The sequence below is a fragment of the Dipodomys merriami genome, unplaced genomic scaffold (assembly GCF_024711535.1).
Source record: "Dipodomys merriami isolate MVZ:Mamm:240054 unplaced genomic scaffold, mDipMer1.0.p SCAF_202, whole genome shotgun sequence".
NCBI lineage: Eukaryota > Metazoa > Chordata > Mammalia > Rodentia > Heteromyidae > Dipodomys > Dipodomys merriami.
The window spans coordinates 993,113-1,020,797 of record NW_027203405.1 but is presented as its reverse complement, the minus strand read 5'-3'; the positions used below and the strand labels follow the sequence as shown (position 1 = coordinate 1,020,797).

At 57.2% G+C, this 27,685-nt stretch overlaps 1 protein-coding gene across 4 annotated transcripts in view; it reads left to right on the top strand.

Moving 5' to 3' along the window:
* Slc38a10 (solute carrier family 38 member 10) overlaps window positions 1–27,685 on the top strand; it is a 44,892-nt gene that overhangs the window by 9,768 nt on the left and 7,439 nt on the right. For all 4 annotated transcript variants that reach the window (XM_070031623.1, XM_070031621.1, XM_070031620.1 and 1 more), the window contains exons 3-11: window positions 549–594; window positions 1,933–2,026; window positions 3,708–3,851; window positions 4,811–4,935; window positions 7,659–7,761; window positions 10,080–10,262; window positions 11,203–11,314; window positions 12,103–12,209; window positions 23,101–23,260. In XM_070031623.1, the coding sequence (XP_069887724.1) occupies window positions 549–594; window positions 1,933–2,026; window positions 3,708–3,851; window positions 4,811–4,935; window positions 7,659–7,761; window positions 10,080–10,262; window positions 11,203–11,314; window positions 12,103–12,209; window positions 23,101–23,260 (1,074 nt within the window). The remainder of the gene's footprint in view (window positions 1–548; window positions 595–1,932; window positions 2,027–3,707; window positions 3,852–4,810; window positions 4,936–7,658; window positions 7,762–10,079; window positions 10,263–11,202; window positions 11,315–12,102; window positions 12,210–23,100; window positions 23,261–27,685) is intronic.

The window sequence follows — 27,685 nt, the reverse complement described above, 5'->3', positions numbered from 1 at the left end:
GTCAGGACTCTGCTTTCTTCCACAGATCACAACCAGAGGCTGACGGTGGAGCCCTCCTCAGCCGGCCTGGGGAGCAGGTTGTGGAGGTTGGGTTCTGGGAGCAGGGCCTGGCTGGCCAGCCTCTGTGCCCGGCCCCACCCCCACCCCCAGGTGGCACCGCTTCCCTGCACCAAGGTCACTACCAAGGTCGTGTGGGAAAATGCCACTTTGAAGGGACTTGGTGAAAAATCCGACTTTTGTGTCTCCCTTGCTTTGTTCTTGTTCCATAGGTTTTATTTGTGGTCGATAGGTCTGAAGAAAGCTTGGGGTTCTGGGGGTGCAGCTCAGTTGTAAAGCACTTGGCTAGCACGTGCAAGGCCCTGGTCCCACCCCCTTTGCACTGCAAGGGAAAAAGCTTGGACTAGAATGGAGAAGGACCTCTCATCTGAGCATACCACACACCTTTTTTTTTTTTTTTTTTTGTCAAATTGTCTTTCATCATTTTACTTAGCAGTTGTTTTTTTTTTTTTTTTCCTGATGTAACACACATTCTCTCTTCTTTGTGCCAGCCTTCCATGCCTACGGAAAAGCTGGGAAGATGCTGGTGGAGACCAGGTAAGCCACAAGGCCTTGCTGGTTCTAATCGTCCTGCAGCTGTGGAGAAATGAGCCTGCTGGGACACACACATGGGTTGGCTTATAACTTCTAAGATATTTCTGAAGAGTTACTTACTCAATGGTTGGAAGTCCAATTTGTTGTATCATTTTTTTGCTGGTTCTGGGGCTTGAACTCAGGCCTGGGCTCTGTCTCAAGCTCCTTTGCTCAAGGCTAGCGCTCTACCACTTGAGCCACAGCACCACTTCTGGCTTTTTCTGGGTAGTTTATTGGAGATGAGTCTTAGGAACTTTCCTGCCAGGGCTGGCTTTGAACTGCGATCCTCAGATCGCAGCCTCCTGAGTGACTAGGATGACAGGTGGAGCCACCAGTGCTGACTCAAAATGATTCTTATCAAGGCTGAAAACCTTCTTCAGTCTTACTAAGATTTATATAAAAAGGAAAACTTGGGGAACACAGCAAAATGCCTCTCTCAGTGCTGTGCGCTAGGCTGTCCCCTTCAGCACTGCTGCACGAAGGTGGCATTAAACTGAAAACATCAGATATTCTCCCTTTGGGGTAAAATTTTATGGCATGAAGAAATGGCTGGGAAACTGCACTTTTAGGCTCTAAATTAAGGAATTGTAAACTTGAAAGAAAGCTTTTTTTTTTTTTTTTGGAAGTGGTTGATTATTCTTTTAACTTGTCTGACATCACTGTGCATTTGTTTTTTGTTTTATTGTTTTTTATGGGTCTGGTCGTGGGGCCTGAACTCTGTCCCTCAGCTCTTCAGCTCAAGGCTAGCGCTCTACCACTTGAACAACAGCACCACTTCTGGCTTTTTTTTTTTCTGCTTATGTGGTGCTGAGGAATCGAACCCAGGGCCTCATGCATGCAAGGCAAGCGCTCTACCACTGAGTCACCTTCCCAGCCCATCACTGTGCATTTGTATTTTTTTTTGTTTTTTTTTGGTCGGTTGTGGGGCTTGAACTCTGGGCCTGGGTGCTATCCCTCAGCTCTTCAGCTCAAGGCCAGCGCCCTACTGCTTGAGCTACAGCACCATTCCCCATCACTATGCATTTGTGATGCACCTGAAAGACCTTTCTAAACCTCCTGTAGAGAGGAAAACCCACCACCACACAGAGCAAGTGCACTGTGGTTCAGTATTACCCCAGTGAGGGGGTGGCCGGAGCACAGGAGTCCTGTGAGTGAGCCTTTGAAGCAGCATCTTCCCTTCACCAGCCTCGGGCAGCTCTGGGGCAGGGGGCCGGATCCGGATCCTGCAAAAGAGCACAACTTCAGTGATGAGCAGACAGCATGTTCCTTGGCCCGTTTTGAACTCCCGCTTTTCTGTTACAGCATGATTGGGCTAATGCTGGGGACCTGCATCACCTTCTATGTTGTGATCGGTGACCTGGGGTCCGGCTTCTTCGCGCGGCTCTTTGGATGTCAGGTAGGGCACAATCTGACATCCTCGTTTGTTTCAGAGCATGTTGTGCTTCCCTGTGGAGGCGGCTGAGTGCATGAGGTCTGGAGGGGCTTCTCTGTTTCTTGCTGTCCACTCTGGTCCTTTTCCTGGAGTTGAGGGCCTGGCTCAGACAGTGCTAGGAAAGGCTGCAGGGTCTGGTAGAGTGCCAGTCTGAGGGATAAGAGGAATGAGGAGAACTTACCCCACGGTGCAGCCCAGAACTCTCACCTGGCCAGTGCTACCCATGAGAGGGCAGGCGTGGCCAGGCCCTTGTGTGGCCCGCGTGCACAGCTGCTGGCCAGGGCAGCACCCCGGGCTCCATCTTCATGCTGCCATGTGGGTGTGAGTGCACTGCCCCGGAGGTGCTGGGCTCTGTTCCCTGCCCTTCGGGGCCCTCCTGTGACCTGAGCCCCATACACCCCTCTTGCCCTCCCCTCCAGAGAGCAGAACTTTAGCCAGGGGCTGTCTGGAGGTGGGGGGTGGGGTGGGCACAGGTAATCGAAGCATCTTCTGTAAAGGGTTCTGCATATTTGTTTACCACAATAGAAAAGGATTTCAGTTTACCAAGGCTAGCTGAGAAGAAAGGGGCTAGTCCTCTTCATGACCGAATGTGCCGGACTTGCACATTGCCAGAGAACATTCCAGTGCGTTGTCCTGTGAGCATGGCCTTAGCCCGAGTTGCAGACGTTTTCTTCCACGCACTTCCATCTCCTGTGCTTCACCGTGGGCTCTGCAGGGCTTTTGTTCAGCCCTGTGCACAGACACCAGCCTGCCTGCACCAGTTTCTCACCCATGGTCTCCTGGACGTGAAGGAGACACAGTGCCGGCTACCACTGCCTGGCGATTGTTTCCACACGGCAGGTCAGCCGCGCACAGCTTGGCTTTCCTCACTGCCAGTCACGTGTCGTGGAGGGTTTTCCCCTGCGTGAGGCCTCCGTGCCGGGAAGTAGGAGGTTGGCACAGATGGTTAGAGCTGGGAGAGAGCACAGAGGAGTATTTCCCAAAGGCTTTGGCACAGCTCTTATCCCCTCCAGCCACGTCTGGCTCTGAATAAGGAACCAGGAAGTCGGATGTGCTGGCTGCAGCCAAGTTAGATGTTAGGTGTCGCCAGGCCTTTGCGTGCTCCATGACACCAAGTGCCAGCCGGGGGTTGTGTGATGACTTTTCTGGATGAGAATTTTAAGATTCCTGAAGGGCAGTCAGTTCAGTGGCATGGAGAAGTGCCTTGATTTTCCTCTTGCCCCTGTTACCCACTTTGGGGGGTGGGGGCCCGTGGCATGCTCCCTCTGCATTCCTTCCTTATGTGAAGGGGGGCACTGATCTTTTTTTTTAAGTTGGTTGGTTGTGGGGCTTGAACTCGGCCTGGGTGCTGTCCCTCAGCTCTTCAGCTCAAGGCTAGAGCCCTACCACTTGCGTCACAGCGCCACTTCCAGCTTTTTCTGCTTATGTGGTGCTGAGGACTCGAATCCAGGGCATCATGCGTGCAAGGCATGAGCCACCTTCCCAGCCCCGCGCTGGTCTTCTTGCTTAGCAGTAGCCACAGGCATGGTGGCTGTGAGGAGCTTTCTGCGCGGGGTGCCATCCTTATGCCTGGCTGCCCAGTGGCCCTGGCCGGTGGGCCGGCTGAGGACTGCACTCCACGAGCACCCCGCCGGTTCCCTTGCAGGTGACGGGCACGTTCCGTGTGTTCCTTCTCTTCGCGGTGTCCCTGTGCATCGTGCTCCCTCTCAGCCTGCAGAGGAACATGGTGTCCTCCATCCAGTCCTTCAGCGCCATGGCCCTCATCTTCTACACCGTCTTCATGTTCGTGGTGAGCACAACACGCCCCAGAGAAGGTGCTGCTCGTGCTCAGTCCTTCCCAGGGCCCCGGGAGGTCTGTGTCCAGGTCTCGTTCACTTTTTGAGGATGATGGAAAAGTGGCTCCAAGCCTGGGAAGTGTGTTAGACTCACTAGAATGTGCTGTGAAGCCCATGTGGTCCCTGGCCGACCAGGGTACCAGGGGACAGGTGCAGGCAGACAGCAGGAGACACAGGCTGCAGCTGGGAGGGGCTCCAAGGCTGGGTTGGATTTCTCCAGGCTTTGGGACATATGGATGTAGATCTACCTGTGTTGTGAAGACCTGTCATGTGGTGTATGGACAGGAGCAGGGTCAGTGTTGTGTCGCGCGGTGGCACGCTGTTTTTCTACGTGAGGGCTTGAGGTAGGTTAGGTGGGAAGATGAAGTGTGAATTGACACTGAAACAGGGATGCCTTCCACAGTCCTCCCTGCTCTGCCTCTAAGTTGTCAGGTCTCTGCCCTTGGGAATGATGGCAGGCCCCGGGGTTTGTAGGGGCATCTTGGACTGCAGTTCTTCAGTGTCCTCAGCCTCCTGAGGAACCAGCCCAGTGATGCTGGGCTGGAAGATGTCTGTACCTGGCCTGGACCAGGGCCATGGAAGGGAGGACCTGTCTGCGTTGAGGGGACTCCTTGTGACTTGGGACAGACACTGGGTCCAGACACAGTACTTTGGTCTGTGCTAAGCAGCCTCTGCCCAGGAAACCCCCTGTAGCTCGGTGCCCCTCCTGGCGGTGCCCAGTCAGCCTGTGGGATGGACTGGGGTGTCTTACCTGGGGGGAGGGAGCTGGGGACAGGCGTGGTCCCATAGCCTCTCCAGGGGACCAAGCCAGCAGGGGGCCACGCTCCAGCTCCTGCCTCTCTCCTGCTGGGCTTGGCAGTGAGGCCAGGTCCGGCTGCCCCCTGATGTGTGCCCTGCCCTCTCCGGGGTGCAGATTGTGCTGTCCTCCTTCAAGCACGGGCTCTTCAGCGGGCAGTGGCTGCAGCGGGTGAGCTACGTCCGCTGGGAGGGCGTCTTCCGCTGCATCCCCATCTTTGGCATGTCCTTCGCCTGCCAGTCGTGAGTATCACTGCGCCGCCAGGAGGAGTGGAGGGGGGCGGGGCGCCCTTGGTTTTTTAATCCCGTTATTGGCTGCTGTTGAGTGCTGTCCTGTCCCAGTGTGGCCTGTCCCCTCCCCGCGGAGGGTGGGTGTTGTGTTAGCTGGGAGGGGAGCTGTTGCTGGGACTCGCTGACAGCGCGCTGGGCTGCCAGGTCCCAGGAGAAGAGCTGGCTGCGGGGTGCGCCAGCCGCCCCGCCATCTGATGGAGCGCAGTCCCGAGCATTCTGCCAGAACCGAGGTGTTCTGAGAACACTTAGGAGGCGATTGCGCAGCCATTGACAGTGTGCCTCCTTGACAGTCGGGCCTCCTTGGTGGGCTGTGTGCGCATGGGCAGGCCAGCCGGCCGGCCTGCACTCAGGAGCTGGGGGGGGGGGAGGGGGAGGGAAGGAGGGCATGACACAGGCCAGGCTCCCCCCACGGCAGCACCTTCTCCAGCAAGCCTGACAAGTGCAACCGATCCGTACCCACTTGGGAATGGTATCCAGCTGAAAAGAGAGGCGTAAATCGGGCGCCGACAGGAAAAGACCATCGGCCTGGGGGCTGGCACAGTGGGGGCCCCTCCCCCTAGTGTCGGTGGGTATGTATTGTGCCAATTGTAAACTAATGTGACAGATAAAATTTGCTCACACTGCTATGTTTACACCCACATGCGAGATCCAAATCGTCATTTCCCACTTACCGTCTCTCTTGGCAGCCCCGTTTCCACAGAACGTGCTCCAGCCTTGCTGTTTAATGTCCCCATTATCATCGGTGACAGAAATGGCATTCTCGCACTGTGCGCCTAGTCACCGGCTGTCCTTTTGCTTGTGTGTTTGCTTTTCAAAACCAGCCTGCAGTTGGGCTGCTGTGGTGGCCACGTAGCATCCAGACGAACAGCTGTGGGTTTGATTCTTAGGACAGATTACGGGTTCCAGGAGGGTGGGACACACAGCTCACATAAGTGCAGGCTTTCTCCTCTTCCTGGGAGGGCTTGGGGGGGGGGGCACAGACTCGCCCATGTCCCTCCTGTCCCAGGGAGCCTGGCCATGTTGGGGTGGCAGCCAGTCCCCCACTTCACGACGGGTGTGGTGTTGCTGCTGCTCCCTGGCCCTTCTGATGACTGTGTTAACCTGAGTCCTGAGCGGTGCACAACTGTTGTCTCCTGGGCTGAGAGCAATGGCTGCGGTAGCGCTGGGCACAGGAAGCCCAGCGGGGGCAGGGTCCACCTGGAGACTTCCCCCATCGTCCAGCCATAGAGGCGGAGGGGGTCCCTGACCTAGCCACCCTCGCCTCCCCCTGGGCAGCGGCTCTGGTGGTGCGTGCTGGAGCCCTGGGCTGTGTGCTGGCCTCTCCAGGCGGGGCTCCCTGGTGTAGACTGGGCGGGGGCTCAGGGTGAATGTCCCTTGGGTTTTTCCCTGTGTGGCTGGAGCTGTGTGGGAGAGTGGCCCCAGCCTGCCTCTGTGGCTGCCCGTTAGGCTGCAGGTAGCCTTGGTGAGGACTGTGACCTCAGCTTTCCCTGGCCCGGCCTTCCCCCTCCTTCTGTTGCCCTGGGGTCAAGGGAGGGTGCCTTCTCTGGGTTTTGTTTTCATTTCAAAGGCATTCTTGAGATAGGTTCCACTGGCGCCTGGACTGCTTGCCTGTGTCTTTTTTTTTTTTTTTTGTCGGTTGTGGGGTTTGAACTCGGCTTGCGTGCCGTCCGTGTGCTCTTCAGCTCAAGGCAAGTGTTTTACTGCAGCGCCACTTCTGGTTTTCTAGTGGTTTATTGGAGATAAGAGTCTCACAGACTTTCCTGACTGGGCTGGCTTTGAACCTCGATCTTCAGATCTCAGCCTCCTGAGTAGCTGGGATGGCAGGCGTGAACCACCGGCACCCGGCTTGCCTGTGTCTTGAGGCTTCCCCTCCCCCTGACCATTGGCCTGTCGTCCTTTGCTCTTGAGCCTGGCTTAGAAGGCCACAGCAATCTGGGGCAGGCTAGGAGGCTGCTGGATTCTCTCCCTCTAGCCAACTTCTTCAACCTGTGTCCTTGGCCGGGCTGCCCCACACGCTTTCTCTTCCTTTTTTCCCTGCCCCCCCCTTATGTTTTGGTTCCCCGCCCCTCAGAGTTGCCCAGGTCCTGCCTGCGTCCCTCAGTTGGGCCTGTTGCCTGTGTCCTGAGATGTACCATCCTCCAAATGCCCATGCGAGCCTGTCACACCGCTGCTCAGCTGTGGCTCTGGCCGCTCCCGGCCGCCCGCAGCACTGCAGCTCTGGCTCTGGGCCTGGGACAGAAGCCAGTATTCTCATCACACAGGCGAGAGGCTGAAAGTTGGGACCCGTGCCTGGGCTGTCTCCTTGTCTGCCCCCCGCTGCCTGTGCTGAGGACCGCAGTGCTGCAGCCAGCCAGGCTGGTGTTTGTTTAACTGTCCGCTTGACCGCGGTGCTCCCTGTAAACACGGCTGCTTCCCTTCTCGGAGCCACGCCCCCACGCTCCCATGCTCCCACCTCTGTGGCACATGTGGCCTTTGTGGAATGTCCACGTGGCTCGCTGGGTCCTCTGGCACTGCTGCCATTTGTAGTGCCCCGAAGTGTGGCCGTGGCTCTGGGGGTCATGCGTGGAAGAAGTGCCCGAGGCTGGTCAGCGGGACTGGGGAAGAGCCTTGGAGCCGTGCGTGGGGGAAGCGAGGCTCTCCAGAGCCTTCTTTGTGAATTGCTTGTCTCTACACAGCCAGGTCCTGCCCACCTATGACAGCCTGGACGAGCCATCAGTAAAGACCATGAGTTCCATATTTGCTTCCTCCCTCAACGTGGTTACCGCCTTCTACGTCATGGTAGGAGCCCTCCGCACCCTTTCCTCTCCAGTACCAGCGACTCACGCGTGAGCCCTCCTGTGGCGCTTGCAGTCTGGTTGTCAGGTTACAAGTCACGTCTCACCCTGGTGTCCCGAGGCCTCATATCACGTGATGTGCCTGTGACCCAGACCAGAGAGGCTCTGCCCCAGCCCAGGGCCCGGGCCAGGCCTGCTGGCCACTTCAGCTGTGTAGGCCTGTCCTGATCTGAAGCACCAGGACACCTCGGTACCCGGGCTGTTCCCCGTTACTCCGCCTGGAGTGCTGCTTGCCTTTCCTCGAGGCCTGCTGCTCACCGCTCCGTGCAGAAGTAGGCCTGTCCTGCGCACACCCTTCTCAGGGAGCCGGGCACCTTCCCATTTCAGTCCACAAACAGTTAACATTTCAGTCGGTTTTCTTCCAGGCTCTGTTGCTTCTTCTATTTTTTATTTTTAAAATATTTATCTAGTTGGGGATTGAACTCGGGGTCTCTGCATTTGCTCCTAAGTTCTTTTTCCCACTTGAGTCATCTCTCCAGCCTTCTTTTTGTCCCCCCCCCCCCCCCCGCAATCTTTTTTTTTTTTTTTTTGTCAGTCGTGGGGCCTGAACTCTAGGACTGGGTGCTGTCCCTGAGCTCTTAGCCTCAAGACCAGTGCTCTGCCACTTTGGCCCACAGTGCCACTTCTGGTTTTCTGGTGGTTAATTGGAGATCAGAATCTGATGGATTTCCTGCCCAGTCTAGATTTGAATCATGACCCTCAGATCTAAGCCTCCTGAGTAGCTAGGATTACTAGCATTAGCCACCAGTACCCATCTCTTCTTGTTTTTTTTTTTTTTTTTGGGTCCTGTCGTGGCGCCTGAACTCTGGGCCTGGGCGCTGTCCCTCAGCTCTTCAGCTCAAGGCTAGCCCTCTACCACTGGAGTCACAGCGCCACTTCTGGCTTTTTCTGCTTATGTGGTGGTGCTAAGGAATCGAACCCAGGGCCTCATGCATGCTAGGCAAGCGCTCTACCACTGAGCCACCATCCCAGCCCCTCTTCTTGTTTTTAATGAAACTGTAGACGTGTTAAGAATATGGCTTGTTTCCTTTACCTTCGTGCTTGCAGCATTCTTCTAGGTAGTCATGATTGTGTATTTGTTGTGGAACTGGAGATTGAACTCGGGGCCTGAAACTTGCCATGCAGGTGGTCCACCACTGAAGCCTCTCCACCAGCCCTTTTGTGTTCTGTTCTCTCTTCTCTTCTCTTCTTTTTATTTTGGTCGGTCATTGGGTTTGAACTCTGGGCCTGAACAATGTCCCTTAGCTCTTCAGCTCAAGGCAAGCACTCTACCACTTGAGCCACAGCGCCACTTCGGCTTTTTCTGCTTACATGGTGAGGAATCAAACCCAAGGCCTTATGTATTCAAGGCAAGTACTCTACCGCTGAGCCACCTTCCCAGCCCCCTTTGGTGTTATTTTCTTTTTTTTTTTTTTTTTTGTCGGTCGTGGGGCTTGAACTCTGGGCCTGGGCGCTGTCCCTCAGCTCTTCAGCTCAAGGCGAGCGCTCTACCACTTGAGCTACAGCGCCACTTCCGGTTTTCTGGTGGTTTATTGGAGATAGGAGTCTCACGGTCTCTCCTGCCCGGGCTGGCTTTGAACCGCGATCCTCAGATCTCAGCCTCCTGAGTAGCTAGGATTACAGGCGTGAGCCACCAGCGCCCGGCCTTTGGTGTTATTTTCAAGCCGTCTTGCTTTATAGCTGTCTGGTCTGGATTTAAACCTCTTAATTTGGTGCTTCCCTGAGTTTCTGGGTGATGTGATGGGATATGCCACCAGGCTCAGCTGGGCTTCCTGTGTAGCATGGGATGCAGCTGTTGGTAGAGATGGAGTCCTGCAACCTTTTTCTTCCTCTTCCTCTTTTTGAAACCTGAGCTGGCTTAGGACTTTTTTTTTTTTTTGTCGGTTGTGGGGCTTGAACTCTGGGCCTGGGCCTGGGCCTGGGCGCTGTCCCTCAGCTCTTCAGCTTCAGGTGAGCTCTCTACTGCTTGAGCCATAGCGACACTTCTGGTTTTCTAGTGGTTTTTAATGGAGATAAGAGTCTCACAGACTTTCCTGCCCGGACTGGCTTTGAGCCGTGCTCCTCACATCTCAGCCTCCTGAGTAGCTGGGATGACAGGCTGAGCCACTGGCGCCAGCGTGGCTTAGGACTTTGTGTGATCCTTGAACACCACTGAGGGCCAGCTTCCTTGAGAAGGGGCTCGCCAGCCCTTCTGAGGCTCGTCCCCATTCCCCAAGCACCATGCAGGTTGAGCTGGCTACGTTGCTGTTTCTTTTCCAACAGGTGGGGTTTTTTGGTTACGTCAGCTTTACAGAGGCCACGGCAGGCAACGTGCTGATCCATTTCCCCTCCAACCTGGTGACGGAGATGATCCGAGTGGGCTTCGTGATGTCGGTGGCCGTGGGCTTCCCCATGATGATCCTGCCCTGCAGACAGGCCCTAAACACGCTACTTTTTGAGCAGCAGGTACGGTCCTCGGGCCTTCCTCTTCTGACAGGTCGCTTGCTCTGCGTTTTCCCAGGAGATGATAGGTGGCGCCTCCCTAGCTAAAAATGAGCAAGCTTCAATTGACGTGAAGACTCTTAATGGAAGGGCAGTTTGTTTTTAGAGATGGGGACTGAACACAGGCCCAGCTGTACGCTGAGTGCGCGCGCACTGGGGCCGAACCGCACTGCCGCTCCTCAGGCCACCCCCGTAACGCCTGCTCTGAGGAGTGGCTGCTTAGAATTCCTAGCTCTGGAAGGCTTGGGTGTTCTGGTCAGTGACGGTCCGACGGTCACATGTGTCAGTTTGTGCTCCTCACCACAACTTGTTGGGATGCTTCTGTTGTTAGGGGGAAACGGAGGCACACAGCTCCGACTCTGACCCTGGCAGAGCCAGGATCTGAAATGGATAACCTGGGGCTCTGGGGCAGGTGTCGTCTGTGGCCACAGCCCCACCCCGTGTTGAGTGTCCCTGTGTGTGGCTGTGCGAGGCCGGGGGCTTTGGGTTATGCTACGTCACGCCCTCCTCCCTGTGTGCTGACACCCGTGACACGGGCTGTGTGCGCATGCCTGTGCCCACGAGCACGTGGAGGGCTGCTGCCCGCACTCAGCACAGGCAGGCTAGGAGAGGCCGTGTCATTTGGCACACGTGTCCTGCGGAGTCATACACCGTTGTCCACACTGTGTGTGACACAGAAGGGCTTGAAGCTACCATTTCAAAACAGTTGGGAGACCTGTGGCCTGCGCTGGGAGGGAAAGCGCCTGGCTTTCTGCAAGTTCCCATGGAAGAGGCTCAGCCGCGTCAGATTGTGCGGGCCACTCCCCAGCCCCACTGGAGCCCGGCGTGGTATGGCTCCAGAGGGAGTGGGAGACGGCAGCGGGGTAGCTTCAGGACCGGCTTGCTTTTCTTTTCTCTCATGTAGCAGAAGGACGGCACCTTCGCTGCGGGTGGCTACATGCCCCCTCTTCGGTTTAAGGCGCTCACACTCTCGGTGGTGTTCGGAACCATGGTTGGTGGCATCATGATCCCCAACGGTAAGGCGGCAGCTGCTCCTGGACTGGTCCTGCTGCCTCTTCTTCCCCCTGTTTTGCTCTATTCCTGGAGTTTCTGTGGAGAGGAGTTCTGGGTATTTCTGCCCTATGCTTGACATTCAATGAAGACTTCAGTGTTGCGTGGCGTCCTAAAGAAAGTCCATAAACTCCCAGTCCATAGAGATAGGCCTGGATAACCTTGGCAGCCTGATGGACTGGCAGACACCTGTGGAAGCCCTAGCAGCCGATGCCTGGGCAGGGACCTGCATGGGTGGGACACAGGCCTGATGGTCAACCGAATGGCCGCAGGGCTGATCACTGCTGGCGGTGCCAACATAGCGCCCAGGGGACTGGGAAGGTCCCGAGCAGCACCGCCACTGTCCAAACACACCTGTCCCCTGTGGGGACCAGGGCAGCTTGTCACCAGACCCAGGTAGCTTGCAGGCCCTCCCTAGAGGCCCTAGGCCCAGATTCCTGGCAATGACTGCACGCTCCAGCCCCAGCTTCTACGCAGCTCAGGACAGGTGAGCAAGGAACAGAAGGAAGTGGAAAGGTGGCCCAGGCCATGTGGAGCCAACACTGGATTTCAGTGGGAAATCTTTGGCGTCCGGCCCCTAGAGATGAGCAGTCAAAGAAAACCCCTCGACACAGGCGGCTGTTTGACAGATCTGGTCGGGCTTTGGAGCCCTGTGGGTAGGGCGGGGCCCCACCTCTCTCCAGCCCTTGGGCAGGCTCTGCCGGGTGAGTGCGGAGGGCACCCTGGCGTGACCCTGGTCTCTGTTGTGTTCTAGTGGAGACCATCCTGGGGCTCACAGGGGCCACGATGGGCAGCCTCATCTGCTTCATCTGCCCAGCGCTGATCTACAGGAAGTCCCATAAGAATGCCGTCTCTGCCCAGGTGAGCGCGAGCGCCTCCTCCCGCTGACCGGGTGGCTGACCGGGTGGCTGACTGGTCTTGTGTGTGTGTGGGGGGGGGAGGGGACAGCAGAGCACAACCCCGCACTCGGGGATGAGGCAGGCTCGCTAACTGGTCTTCGGTGTCTTAGTCCAGACAGGTGGTTGGTGGAGGACTGAGGGAAGCAGTGTGTCTGGCCAGGGCGAGCAGTCATTGCCCCAGAGACTGCGATGGATTCGTCTCTGGCCTTTTGCTGGTTAATTAGAGATGATTGTCTTAGAATGTCCTGCTTGGACTGGCTCTGTGTGTGTGTGCGCGCGCGCGTGTGTGTGTGCGCACGCGTGTGTGCACGCGTGTGTGTGTGTGTGCGTGCGTGTGCGCACGCCTGAACTCTGGGCTGTGTGTGTGCGTGTGTGCGCGCGCCTGAACTCTGGGCCTGGGTGCTGTCCCTCAGCTCTTCAGCGGGCCTGGGTGCTGTCCCTCAGCTCTTCAGCTCAAGGCTAGCACTCGACCACTTGAGCCACAGCACCACTTCTGGCTTTTTCTGCTTATATGGTGCTGAGGAATTGAACCCAGGGCCTCATGCATGCAAGGCAAGCACTCTACCACCGAGTCACGTTCCCAGCCCCCCTCTCTGACTGGCTTTGAACCACAGTCCTGAGACCTCAGCCTGCTGAGTAGCTAGGATTATAGGCGTGAGCCACCAGCGTCTGGCCCTAAAGTATTTTCATACCGTCTAGCCTGTTCCCTGCGGCTGCCCCTTCCTCCCCCCGCATCCTGAGAACACCACAACTGCATTTGTGGTGTGTCCCAGGGAGAGAGCGTGTGCACATACGGGATCCAGCTTTTTTCTTGCTTTTAAAATAGTAACAGCTTCCTGCTGCCCTCGCTTAAAGTCCCTTGCAGGTTGCACCTCACCTCGCACACACACATCTGGAGCTGTGTCCTATCTTTAGCTGCTTCCTGGGGTTGGTGGTAGGCATGCCACAGCCCCACGTTCTGCTGGAGCTCCTCTGCGGCTGCTTGCCCGCCGCAGTGAGCACCGCAGCACGGTGACACTGGGGAGGCGGGGTCCTTAGGAGGCTTCCCAGAAATGTGGTCCTTGGGCCAGGGAACGAGCCTCTCATCCTGGTGACACCCCCCACCCCGGACTCAGGCCCTCAGGCCCCACACCCCACTTTCTCTCCTCACTTTTCTCAGCTTCTCTGGAATCAAAGTATTTTCTCATTGCTTTAGGCCACTTGAGTTTCTTGCTCTGAATTGCTCATGAGTCTTGTCCACTTTGTAAACAGTTGAGTTTTTTTTTTAAATTGATGTATTCTGGTAGATATGTAAAGATGTAGTATACATATAATAAAGCACATAACTCCTGTTTACAGCTTAACACATTTTTGCTAAGTGACCCTGACCAAGAGCCAGATAGGGCTCTGGCACCCCGAACCTTTCCCTGGGTATCTCTCGCCATCCATCCTACACTCGGAAGTTTACTGCTGTCTCCTGATTTTTTAAAAAATATAATTTTATTGTTATTATTAAGGTGTTGTACAAAGGAGCTACCAAATTTTCTTGATCTTTTTTGTACATATGTGCTGGTCCTGGGGTTTGAACTCAAGGCCTGGACTGAAGGCCTGGGTGCTATCCCTGAGCTAGCTTGCTTGCTTGCTTTATTTATTTATTGTTGATCATGGAGCTTGAATTCTGGGCTTGAACTCTGGGCGCTGTCCCTGCGCTCTTCAGCTCAAGGCGACTGCTCTACTGCTTGAGCCACAGCGCCACTTGTGGTTTTCTAGTGGTTCATTGGCGATGAGTTACACAGACTTTCCTGCCCGGGCTGGCTTTGAACTGTGATCCTTAGATCTCAGCCTCCTAAGTAGCTAGGATGACAGGCCTGAGCCACTGGCCCTGAGCTTTTTTGCTCAAGGCTACTGCTGTGTCACTTGAGCCACAGCTCCACTTCAGCTTTTCTTTGCAGTTAACTGGAGATAAGAGTGTCATGGGGCTGGGAAGGTGGCTCAGTGGTAGCGCGCTTGCCTTGCATGCATGAGGCCCTGGGTTCGATGCCTCAGCACCACATAAGCAAAAAGAAAAAAGCCGGAAGTGACGCTGTGGCTCAAGTGGTAGAGCGCTAGCCTTGAGCTGAAGAGCTGAGGGACAGCACCCAGGCCCAGAGTTCTGGCCCACGACCGCACCCAAAAAAAAAAAAAAAAAAGTGTCATGGACATTTCCTGGGCTGGCTTTGAACTGTGGTCCTCAGATCTTATGGAGTCTTAGGATATGTGCTGTGGCACCTGCCTTCCACTCAGCCCCCCTCTGAGTGCAACCACGCAGGGGAGCAGTGGCTTCGCTGGTCTCCTGCCGTGTGGTTCCCACATGCTGGGGCAGGACAGACTGCTTCCAGCCAGGCTCAGCTGCTCCACATGTTTCATTTGGTGCCTGGGGGGTGCATCTTGGTATCTACACTGGAGCGTCGGTGTTGCTGGGGTCTGCCTGTGGGGTACGTCTTGGTGTCTCTGCTGGCATATCAGTGTTCGGTGTCTATGGGGTCTGCCGGTTTTGAGGTTTCTGTAGTTGTGCCTCCAGCAACACTGAGAATGCTTCACACCTCGCATGTGTTACCTTTAAAATGTCGTAGCCAAGGGCTGGGCATGGTGCTGTGCATGTCTATAATCCCAGGCAAGGTGTGAGACCCTGTCTCAAAAAAGAAGGCAGCCTAGGCAGTGTGGCTCAAGCCGTAGTCCTAGCTACTTAGAAGGCTGAACAGAATTGCAGTCTAGGGCCAGACTAGGGGAAAGCTTGCCAAACCCTATTTCTGTCAATTAAAAAACTGCACAGTGGTGCAAGCCTGTCATCCCAGCTGTGCTGGAGCATAAGCAGGATTGTGGTTTGGACTGGCCCAGGAAAAAGAAACCCTATGTGAAAAGTAACTGAGAGTCTCAGAGAGGGGCAGAGGTGAGACATGGAGAACACGGGCCTAGTAAACAAGCCTCTGTACCACCACCAAGAAAACAACAAACTGAAAGCCTGGCACCAGTGGCTCACGCCTATCATCCTAGCTACTCAGGAGGCTGAGATCTGAGAATTGCAGTTCAAAGCCAGCCTGAGCAGGAAACTCCGTGAGACTCTTATCTCCAATGAACCACCAGAAAACAGGAAGTGGCACTGTGGCTCAAGTGGTAGAGCACTAGCCTTGAGCTGAAGAGCTGAGGGACAGCGCCCAGGCCCAGAGTTCAGGCCTCACAACTGACAAAACAAAAGACTAAAGCAAAAAGAACCTGGGGCTTGGCTCCCATGGCAGAGAACTTGCCTCACAAACATGGAGGTCTGAGTTCACCGCTCAGTGTTGCCAGTACTGAGCGGAGCATGTGGCACCTGTGTGCGCTTAGCAGGTTGAGGCAGGAGGATCACAAATTCAAGGCCAAACCTAGGCTACATCGTGAGGTCCTGTCTTACAAAAAGGAAAACGCAAACAAAATCCCAGCGTAAGGATGTGCGTGAGTTTGAAGGCACTTGAAGGGTCTAAACGAAACCCGGGCACCGTTAGTCCGCAGAGACTGATGCCACCCTGCCCCTCCCCTCATGAGCCAGTGGGCTCCCTGTCACCAGCTCTTCCTGGAGAGCCTGCTTCTTCCAGTTGAGTTCCTTTTTTCTCACTGGTTTTGGGGAATGGCTTCTGTTTGGGCTTGAGCTCAGGTCCTGGGTACTGCCCCTTAGCTTTTTTGCCCAATGCTAGCACTTCTAGCACTTCATCTTGCTATTTGGTAGTTAATTGGAGATAAAAGTCTTACGGACTTCCCAGCACAGGCTGGCTTCAAACTGTGGTCTTTAGATTTCACCTTCCTGCGGGGCTAGGATTACAGGCATGAGTCACTGGTGCAGGGCAGAGTTTTTGTTGCTGTTGATGGAACTGGAGTTTGATCTCTGGGCCTGTGCTTGCTAGGTAGTCTCTATCACTTCATCTGTGCCCCGGTGCCGATTTGTAGTTTTTCCTACATTCTAGATACGAAACATACTGCACATGTTTTCTCAGATTCTTCACTGCCCTTGAATGAACAGAAGTTCTGAGTTTTAGTTGGGTCCAATTTACCAATCTTTTTCTTTTCCTTTGTTGCTGGCCATAAAAAGATAAAGGAAAACTTTGCTTGCCCAAGGTTCTGTAGGCATATCGTGTGTGTGTGTGTGTGTGTGTGTGTGTGTGTGTGTGTGTGTGTGTGTGTGTGTGTGTGTGTGTGTGTGTGTGTGTGTGTGTGTGTGTGTGTGTGTGTGTGTGTGTGTGTGTGTGTGTGTGTGTGTGTGTGTTGCCAGTACTGGGCTTGAACTCATAGCCTTGCACCTCTCTGGGCTTTTTTGTTCAAGGCTGCTACTCCACCGCTTGAGCCACAACTCCACTTCCATGAAGATAGGCCCTCGAGGTTTTTCTCAGTAGAATCTTGTTATTATTAAGGTGTGGTACAGAGGGGCTGTCATTGCACAGTTCAGGTCGCGAGTGCATTTCTTTTGGACAGTGCCACCCCTCCGTTCCCTCTCCCCAGCCCCCTCTCATCCCTGCCCACAAGTTGCGTAGTCCATCTTCCACGTAGTATGTTATGAATGCCATGGTTTCATTTGTTCACATCTCCCTCCCTTCTTTCTGCACCCCGCTTCCGTCCTCCTAAGAAGCAGAAAAAGGAAAAACAAATGGAAAAAGCCCTCCCACGGCCCCATCGCCAGGAACAGCGTATGTCCTGGGGCACATTGAGAGCTGCGCTGCACTGGCTCAGCTGGTGCAGGCAGGGCTTGTTCCACACGACACTTTCATTGCCCCCCCCCATTCATGTCACTCTTGGTCCCTATATGTGCATGAGGCTCTTGGTCCTCTGTCCACTGGGGCACTGGTCTCTCCTGCACCTGTTTGAGGTGCTGCGCCTTCGTGACACGTCTCAAGGGCAGGGAATAGAAGTCCTACCACCTTGTGCCTCTTCGAGGTGTTCTTTCTTATCAGTGGCACTTTGCGTGCTCAGCGGAATCTCAGAATGGCTTGTCAGCTTCCTCCATGTTCATTGGGCTTGCACCCAAGAACAGATTGAGGGTTGACCTTTTCCTTCAGTTCACAGTTTTTTTCTGATTTCCTCTGTGATTGCTTCTTTCATCCCTCGCTTCTTCAGATTTCTGCGTTAGACTTTTCCCCCTATGAGAAGTGCTCAAGAGAGCAATTTAAAAAGAAGAAGGGTTTATCTTGGCTTCCAGGTTCAGAGGTCTCAGTCCCTCCCCGGCCCTCGTAGGCCTGGGGTGGAGCTTGAGTGTCCAGGCGTGGCAGCATGGGGCAGAGGACGCCGTTTACCTCATGGTAGCCAGGAAGCGGGGACACACGGAGGCCCAGAGGGGCGAGTGCCACGGCTTGCCCCAGTGACCTTTGTTCTCTAGGCTCAGCCTTGGAACATTTCCATCAATTCCATCAGGTACGAATCCATGATCAGCCCCCCTCCCCCCCAGGCTGTGCCCTGTGGCCCAGCCATCTCTCATTGGGTCCAGCAGATGGCCCTTTCAGGGGACACTGCATGTCCAAATTATGACAGTCTCCCGACACCTGGGGTTCCTTAAATCTGCTACTTTCAAGAGTACTCTTGACGGGGTTAGAGAAACTATTCTTTGAATTTTGATTTGATGTTTTTTCAAGCTAGTAAAGTGTGGCATCCCCTTGAGTTGTAGCCCCTGCCAGCCCATGCTCAGCAGCCCCCCCCGCCCGCCCCCAGACTCTGTGAGCCACGACCCCCGGCCACCTGTGGTCAGCAGGCCCCTGCCGCATTCTGTGAGGCGTGGCCCCTGACCAGCCCAAGACCAGCAGGCCCCCTTCCGTACGCGGGGCTGTGTTGCTCAGCTAGGCTGTTTGGTCAGTTGGGTGCACGGATGCATTTCCACTTAGGATAGCTTCACGTTAATGTTGAGTTTGCTGGGCTGTAACCTGGGAGCATCTGTAGTTGGTTCTCATGGCTGTTGTTCCTTTTTGGTTACTTGGTTTTCTGTCATTTGGTCCTATCCCTTGGTGTGCTTGGTATTTTATAGCCCTAGTGTCAGACTCTACAGAGTTCCTGGGTGGTGTTTCCTTCCATCTGTCAGAGGCGATGAACAGAAGGCCACGTCCAGCTGGGATGGACCTGCGGCCAGTCGGCCCTCATTCCTGGGGTCTAGGCCCCATCTCCCTCATGTCGCTGAGTTCTCTGTTGAGTTCCCATCGTCTTGGCAGTGGCACTGCACTAACTCTGCACAGTTAGTGGCTGGCCCAGGGCCTGGAGGAGAGGGGCCTCCTTCTTCCTCCCCCTCAGGCTGCGGCTTCTGGGAAGCCCTGCTCCTGTTCTTAGTGCTCAGCTCCTCCAGTCATCCTGGAGTCCAGATCACTGTCCTGCCTTGTGCTCACAGCTGGCACCACAGACTGCTAGTGCCCAGGGCAGCAAGTTAGCCTCTCTAAGGGCCTGACTGTTGTCTGGGGTCTGGCTTCCCATCTCTGAGGTCTCGAACATGTTCGGATTTTCATCCAGCTTTGAGAGGTAAGTGGGAAGCCAATCTGATAGCAGCTCTTTTGGCATAGCTTGAGGCAGATGTTTCTTAGTGAGTTTGAGAAAATAAACCTATTGCCTGTGATGTTATGAATCTTTTTCTGGTTTGTCAAGTCTCAGTTTTTTTTGGGTCCGGTCGTGGGGCCTGAATTCTGGGCCTGGGCGCTGTCCCTCTGCTCTTCAGCTCAAGGCTAGTGCTCTACCACTTGAGCCACAGCGCCACTTCCGGCTTTTTTTTTCCTGCTTATGTGGTGCTGAGGAATCGAACCCAGGGCCTCATGCATGCGAGGCAAGCATTCTACCACTGAGCCACCTTCCCAGCCCCAAGTCCAGGTTTTTATGCCTATTAGGTGCGTGTGAGTGCGCGCGTGCGTGTGTGCGTGCGTTTTACTGGGCATTGCACTCAGAGTTTTGCACTTTCTAGCCATGTGATATATCACTTGAGTGATGTTTTCCTGGTGCGGCTGCTGCTGCTTTTTTTTTAAAGTAGAGTCAGACTCTAGTACTATTGTTATTGTTACTTTAAAATATTTTTGGTAGTACCGGGGTGGCAGAGCCTTGGGCTTGCTGGGCAGGTGTTCTGCTACTTGAGCCATACCCTCAATTTATACCAGTAATATTTATTATTATTTATTTATTATTATACCAGTAGTTAGGATTACAGGCGTGAGCCACCGGCACCTGGCTCCTCTAAACCTTTTAATTCTAATTCATTCTCTTTTTCTTATGGATTAATTTTCTGGATATATTTGCTTGCTTTTATTCCATACGAATGTTTGACTTCAGTTGATCCAACCTTAACAAAAATAAGTCTTGCCCTTATTTTTAGATCTAGTTGGAATTTATCGGAACTATGGTTGAATTCAGGAAGTTTGATATCTCTGATATCTCTGGCTACTTTACGGGCATGCTCATGAGCTTCCTGTTCAGAGGTGTGGGGTGTGGTACACCGTTACTCACCTGTCAGCAGGTCCTTCAGTTTCCTGCTGTTCTGAGTGCCTTTGTGCATCCTGGCGGACCTCTTCCATTGGGAAGGATGTGATTCTTCCATGGCTTAGCTGTGGGGTTGTTACTTGTGTGTAGGAGCTGTGGGTTTTCATATATTAATTTTTTACCTGTTTAGCTCACTGAACTCTCTCTGAATCTTTCAGTTCTTCACTTGCAGCTGGTACTTTCACATTCCTCCTCCTAGTCCCTGTTTTCTCTCTTCTGCATGTGAAGTCCTGTCTTGTTGCTGCGGTAACAGGCGTGGGCAGCTGGCATCGTCTTGGCTCAGCTGGGACTGCCGGTAGTGTTAACCACTCAGCCCAGTGTTGATACTTGGTTTGACATGTGAACAAGCATGATCACAGCTTCATGAGCACGTAGAAGTGATGGCTGCATTGTGTCAGTCCTGCGCGCTCGTTGCTGTATGTCTTAAGCCCTGGGACGTATGTGAGATTGCGTGGACAGCCCTCTGACTCTGTGTGGAGGATGCCATGGCTCTCGCTCCGCGTTAGTATCTGGAGGAGTTGCCTGGCAGCTGCCATGCCAGGCTGCTCTGGGCTGAGTCACAGGGAGCCGCTGGCTGGCGTGCTGGAGCTCAGAGCCTGGGCTTTCCCAGGTGGCTCCCCTAGGAGCAGCTGTGATGCTCCTGCAGAAGGACAGGTCCAGAATGAGAACCGCGGCTTGCATGACCTCTGCCGCATGGAGCTTGTGTCCTGTCCCTGGGCCCCACCAGTAGCCAGTGCGAGGTGGCTCCTGGGGAAGGCTGGGCCTGTGTCGCTTTGAGATGGTCTGTGGAGAATAGTTAGAAAGCTTGAAGATGGAAATGGCCCCAGTGAGCCAAAGGAAACTGAGTCAGCCTGGCCCTTTGTCATGGAAATCAGCGAGGTTAGCCCTAAGCCAGGTTAGCCCTTCCAGTGTGTGGATTTGATGTTTGGTGCCATGGAGCCAGCAGGGGGCGCGAGAGCCAGATGGGCTCTGCCTGCAGGAGAGGAGCTGGGAAGGCCAGTCCAGGGAGGGAGGGGCTGGGGCAGCCCCAGGGACCCCAGGGAAGAGAGCCTGCTCTTGGGAGAGGTGAGTAGGTGTGCACCTCTAGACACAAGAGCTTGTCAGCCTTGGTCTGCAGCCAAGATGGTGAGGCTGGGCTGCCCACTCACCTGGCCATGGACCTTCATTGGGGTTCAGGGCTGCAGAGTGGTGGCCCCCAACTCCAGGAGTCCGCGCCCAGTGAAGCACAGAATGTAGATTCGTGTTGTCCAGACTAGAGAGCAAGCATTTTTTGCACAGTCAGGCCCCTGGGCTTCCCAAGCCTGACCTGAGCCAACTTATCCAGGTGTATCTGCCCCTCTCTTCCTGGCTGGCGTTGGGGCCTGGCCTGTGCTCTGTATCCCGGTCAGGCTTTTCCCTGGTCAGGCTGAACGGGGCCAGCTGCCCTTCCTCCGCTTCCCAGTCTGCCTCCACGGACGGTTGGAGCACAGGGCTGGCTTGTGGTCCTTGTCCGGGACCCCGGAATCCACGGATACGGTGGACGTGGTTTGCCCGCCATCAGTGGTCAGATCCCCATGCCTGGGCCCTGCTCCACCTGCACTCATCACACAAGCCCGTGTCTGTGCTGAAGTGCTGGGGAGCCTGGGTCTGTTTGGCTCTGTGGCTCTGTGGCTCCGTGGTCAGCCATCCCAGTGCCGTGGGGTCAGTTCTACCATGTAGGCAGGCATTGACCATCACTGTGGACCGGGCTCACGTCCCAAGACAGTCACAGATGATCACTGTGGACCGGGCTCACGTCCCAAGACGGTCACTGTGGACTGGGCTCATGTCCCAAGACGGTCACAGATGATCACTGTGGACCGGGCTCACGTCCCAAGACGGTCACTGTGGACTGGGCTCATGTCCCAAGACGGTCACAGACAGTCACCGTGGACCAGGCTCACATCCCAAGACAGTCACAGACAGTCACCGTGGACCAGGCTCACGTCCCAAGGCGGTCACAGACAGTCACCGTGGACCAGGCTCACATCCCAAGACAGTCACAGACGGTCACCATGGACCAGGCTCACGTCCCAAGACAGTCACAGACGGTCACCATGGACCAGGCTCACGTCCCAAGACAGTCACAGACGGTCACCATGGACCAGGCTCACGTCCCAAGACGGTCACAGACGGTCACCGTGGACCAGGCTCACGTCCCAAGACAGTCACAGACGGTCACCATGGACCAGGCTCACGTCCCAAGACGGTCACAGACGGTCACCATGGACCAGGCTCACGTCCCAAGACAGTCACAGACGGTCACCATGGACCAGGCTCACGTCCCAAGACAGTCACAGACAGTCACTGTGGACCGGCTCACGTGCCAAGGCAGTTACTGACTGCCATGACCCATTGGTGTTCCTGCCCACCTTTCCCAGGGCTCACCCAGGATGTTGAGGGCCTCTGAGGATGGGCGCAGCCCTGTTTTATTATCTAGAGACTGTTCTTCGTGCTGGCGGGCACTGTCCCTTGAGGGTCTGCTTCACAATGAGGCAGAGGTGACATGCTGATGTTCAGGGCTCTGTAGATGTTTTGGAACACAGCTGGGGACGGAGCGTGGCCTGGAGCTCTGGCCTCTGAGCTCTGTACTGTAGCGTTGGTTGTAGGTTCTGACGTCAGGTAGACGGCACCCCTCCGTGGAGCTTAGGAGCCTGTGGTTGCTGCTGGCGGCCCTGCCTTTCCTTGTGCACGCTGGGCTGGCCCTCCACGCCCTGTGTTTGTGTGCAGCTTTTTCTGTGATGGTCAGTGATCTCATGGAAGCCAAGCATGGCATGTTCCCCTATAATCCCAGCCCGCAGGAGGCTGAGGCTAGCCTGGTCTACATAAGGAGACCTTGTCTAAATGGATGAATGAGAGAGAACCAGCAAGTGAGCGAGCAAGTGAGTGAGCAAGACACAGACAGACAGACAGACCCACCCACCTACCCTCAAACCTGAACAAAGCAAGACACAGACAGACAGACCCACCTACCCTCTTAAACCTGAACAAAGCAGGCTTGGGGCCTGAATTATCACACACACACAGCTTCTGTTCCTCTGAGACTCTTGCTTTCCATTGCGTGGATTTTGTGCCTGGTCCTGTGTTGTCCTCACCCTGCCCCACCGCACCTGGTCCTCCCTCCCCGTGGCGGGGCCCTGCGGCCTGGCCCCGCGGCCTGGCGGGTGGTCCAGAAAGTTCTGCTACGCCATGGATTCTAGTGGGGCCAGCTGCTGTGTTCCGCCCTCTCCTACCCCCCCCTGCCCCCACCCTCTGCTTTGTGTGAAGAAGCGTCTGCAGGGATGTGGGGGGTGGGTGTGGGGTGGGCGTGGGGTTGCTGTGGCTTCTCCCAGCTTGGGTCTTGTCTCCTCCAGGTGGTGCTCTGGGTCGGCCTGGGTGTTCTGGTGGTCAGCACGTTCACCACCCTGTCCGTGAGTGAGGAGCCGCCTGTGGACGTGGCCAAGGAGGCGCTGGACGGTGGCGGGCAGGGAGAGGCCGAGGGCGCTGTGAAGGGGGAGGCGGCCCGCCTCTCAGGTAAGACGCCGGCCCCACCAGCGGGGGGCACTTTCCAAGTGCCCTCAGGGTTCTGCAGACTCCATCCTGCAGGTCCAGAACCTGTGGCCGCTGTGGAGGCGCACTGGGCACTCAGCGCCGGGCAGCCCACGGCTGGTCACCTGTGGGCCGGAGCCGCGCTGCGCGGGGCTGAGGTCTCCGTGCCCGGCCATGGGGGGTGCCCGCATCTGTAAACCTATGGGCTTTGTGTTCAAGGATGGGAGTGTCAAGCCAGTTTTCTTTCTAACAAAGCCATGGACCGTCTCGGGTTGGTCAGTCCCTTCGGATTGAGGTTCCACGCAAGGCCACCTCGGAGGGTCCTGGCGGTCTAGTGGGCGCACAGGACAGGTACTTTCCGAGGAAGTTCTGTGTCACTAGGTGGCTCCTGCGCCCCAGCCATCCAGGCACAGACGAGAAGGGCAGCAGGTTGCACGCACGCTGTGAACACGCCGCTCGGGCTCACACTGGCCAGCCCAGGAACAGGAACGGCCCGTATGGGTTCTGCTGCCAAGGGCGTCATCCCGGGCTCCCGGCCTGGCCGCAGCCGGGGTTTATGCACCTGTGCTGGTCTCACTTCTGCCAAGAGGTTAGACTCACTCGCCGGGCCTCTGCCCGCTGCAGCTGGGGGCAGCCTCAGCTGGGGAAGCTGGTGCGGTGTTTGTCAGGTCAGCGCTAAGCTGTAGCTGGGGTTGCAGAAGGAAGCACACCCGGGGCTCTCGCGCTGGCCTGACCGCCTCGCGCCCCGCGCCCTGCCCGCAGCTCACGCACCCTTAGCCTTTCTGCGCCTGAAAAGCCCTTCGTGCTACCCCCCTGCCCCTGCAGGTGCCCGGTGGGTCTTCTTCCCCCGGCCTTCTCCACCCTGGTGTGGGGGAGCTGTGCGTGCTTTCCTCTGCCTCCCTGGGCTGACGGGCAGGTGAGAAGCGGCTTCCCGCCTCACTCCCTGCAATCACAACGTCGAGGCGTAAGAAAGGCCTGCTGGGGGCCCTAGGGACAGCGGGGGCCCCGAGGGGAGTGGGGGTGTTCAGAAGCTGCAGGCGCTGTGCACCGCACATGCAGACTTGGTCGTTTGGAGTTGGCGCGTGTGAGGTAGGTAGGCACTGGGCTTCCACCTCCACCGTTGGCCCTGGCCCAGTCCCTCCTGGGAAGGCTGGCGGCGGCTGCTGGCCAGGCCACCGTGGGTTGGGAGGAGAGCAGTGGCCGGTGAGTCAGGAGCTGCGGAAGGGTGCTGGGGCCCTGCTCCCGGTCAGGGAGGACGGCCCTGGCGGAACCGGACGTCACAGCCCGCGTGCCGAGAGTCCCTCAGCGAGACCCGTGCCGCAGCGCCCCGCGGCCTCGTCCACGGCCAGCAGCTGCGGCCTCAGCGCAGCTGAGCAGCCACCCGCTCACCTGCGCGCTCCGAGCCACATCTGGATTCCATTTCTCCGTGAGGCTGTGTGTGACAGCACCATATGCTGTCTGACCTGAGCCAGCTCTGTTTTCTCGCCACCCGGCCGCCCCCTTCATGGAGGGACGCCTCCCGCGGGGCGCCTCCCGGGGGCAGGGCCGGGCTGGCGCGGCCTTCCCCGACGGGTGCCCATAGGCCGCCCCATGAGCATGGGAGCCATTTATTGGTCTCTGATGTTGGGGAGGCCGCAGATGGAATCTGTCTGCTTTGGGGAGAGCCTGTCTGCCTCCCGCCCCCTGGACACGCGTGACCAGCGTCCCCCAGCCGCCAGGGGCGTGGCGGAGTCCCTGTGACGGCTCAGAAAAGGCAAATGAGGTCATTTGTCTCTGTGCCCACAGTGCCTGAGGGGACCCTGGAGTGGCTTTGGGGTGCTCTGGCTCTTTTCTTTGGAAGCTGCCTGGGCTTGCATCTCTGCCCCCCACCCCCGTCCCAGCTCGGGGATGCGCGCATCTGTGGGACACCCCCCCCGTATCCCACACCCTGTCCCAGCTCGGGGATGCGCACATCTGTGCCCCACCCCCATCCCACACCCTGTCCCAGCTCGGGGATGCGCACATCTGTGCCCCACCCCCATCCCACACCCTGTCCCAGCTCGGGGATGCGCGCATCTGTGGGACACCCCCCCCGTATCCCACACCCTGTCCCAGCTTGGGGATGCGCACGTCTGTGCCCCACCCCCACCCCACACCCTGTCCCAGCTCGGGGATGTACCCCCCCACCCCCCGTATCCCACACCCTGTCCCAGCTCGGGGATGTACCCCCCCACCCCCCGTATCCCACACCCTGTCCCAGCTCGGGGATGTACCCCCCCACCCCCCGTATCCCACACCCTGTCCCAGCTTGGGGATGCGCACATCTGTGGGTCCCCCCCATATCCCACACCCTGTCCCAGCTCGGGGATGTACCCCCGCCCATATCCCACACCCTGTCCCAGCTAGGGGATGCGCATATCTGCGCCCCCCCCCCCCCGTATCCCACACCCTGTCCCAGCTCAGGGATGTGCGTGTCTGTGCCCCCCCCCCCTGTATCCCACACCCTGTCCCAGCTCGGGGATGTACCCCCCCACCCCCCGTATCCCACACCCTGTCCCAGCTCGGGGATGTACCCCCCCACCCCCCGTATCCCACACCCTGTCCCAGCTTGGGGATGCGCACATCTGTGGGTCCCCCCCATATCCCACACCCTGTCCCAGCTCGGGGATGTACCCCCGCCCATATCCCACACCCTGTCCCAGCTAGGGGATGCGCATATCTGCGCCCCCCCCCCCCCCGTATCCCACACCCTGTCCCAGCTCGGGGATGTGCACATCTGTGCCCCACCCCCATCCCACACCCTGTCCCAGCTTGGGGATGCGCACGTCTGTGCCCCACCCCCACCCCACACCCTGTCCCAGCTCGGGGATGCGCACATCTGTGGCCCCCCCCACCCCGTATCCCACACCCTGTCCCAGCTCAGGGATGTACCCCCCCAACCCCCGTATCCCACACCCTGTCCCAGCTCGGGGATGTACCCCCCCACCCCCCGTATCCCACACCCTGTCCCAGCTCGGGGATGTACCCCCCCACCCCCCGTATCCCACACCCTGTCCCAGCTTGGGGATGTAACCCCCCCCCGTATCCCACACCCTGTCCCAGCTCGGGGATGTAACCCCCCCCCGTATCCCACACCCTGTCCCAGCTCGGGGATGTGCACGTCTGTGCCCCACCCCCATCCCACACCCTGTCCCAGCTCGGGGATGCTCGGGGATTGCACGTCTGTGCCCCCCCCCCCCCATATCCCACACTGTCCCAGCTCAGGGATGCACGCATCTGTGCCCCACCCCCACCCCCATATCCCACACTGTCCCAGCTCGGGGATGCGCACGTCTGTAATACCTCCCCCCGGCCCCCCCCCCCCCCGTCCCAGCTCGGGGATGCGCGCGTGTGGAGGGAGGGGTGGGGTGGACAGCAGTGACTGGGATGGGCCTCGAGTGGTGTCAGGCCCTGGGCAGAGGTGACCCAGGCGCCAGCGGGACACGGCCACGTCCTGCTGTCCTGTGCCTCCTGCCGGCCGCGGTGTCACCCCCGCTCCAAGGACCTGCCTTGGCCCAGGGCCTCCTGTGCTGGCCGCCCCGCCGGAGGAGGGGAACGGGCCTGGGCTCCTTACCACGGGGCCGAGCCGTCCTCAGGAGAGCCCCCGCCAGCCTGCCCTCCTCCCCCCAGCCAGGGCCGCACCGTGCACCGCCAGCTGGCCTGGGCCTCGCCGGGCCTGTGTCCCGAGCTCTGTGCGCCCCCCGCTTGCTCGCTCGCTCGCTCGCTCCTCTCACAGTTTACGTGTTTCTCCTCGCACGTCCACAGCCTGCAGAGTTCATCCCACTGGTGCTGCCCGCGTGGCGGGTCCAGAGGGAGGCTTGCTGCGTCCATCCCACTGGTGCTGTCCGCGTGGCGGGTCCAGAGGGAGGCTTGCTGCGTCCCACTGGCCAGGCGCGCGTGTGTGTGTGTGTGTGTGTGACACTTGGGTCTGCATGCCTCTGACAAGAGTGGCACCCCACCTGCCCGGCAGGGAGAAGGGGGCTCCTCGGTGCCCCGCACCACGCTGCCGGTCCTGGTCCACCACCCCAGGCCCCACGTACCAGGCGCCAAGGTGCCAAGCCACAGAAGCTGCCCACCTTTGGGAAGATGAGATAATTAGGCGTTGGGCAGCTGACTCCAGGAGACCTGGCTTGAAAAGCACCTGGGTGTGTTGGTGCATACCCGCCGTCTCAGCTCCTGGAGAGTAGAGGCCGGAGGATCACGAGGGCCAGCCCAGATACAGTCAGCAGTGAGACGTAGAAATAAAACATAAAGGAGGGGGCTAGGGCACGCCCAGCCTGGCTGCCCGAGGCCCTGGGCTCCAGGCTAGCCCATGAGTGGCGGCCATGGTTGGAAGTTGCCAAGAGCAGGGCTGGCGTTTGCAGGCGTCTCGGCGCCAGCTGTCCTTGCGCT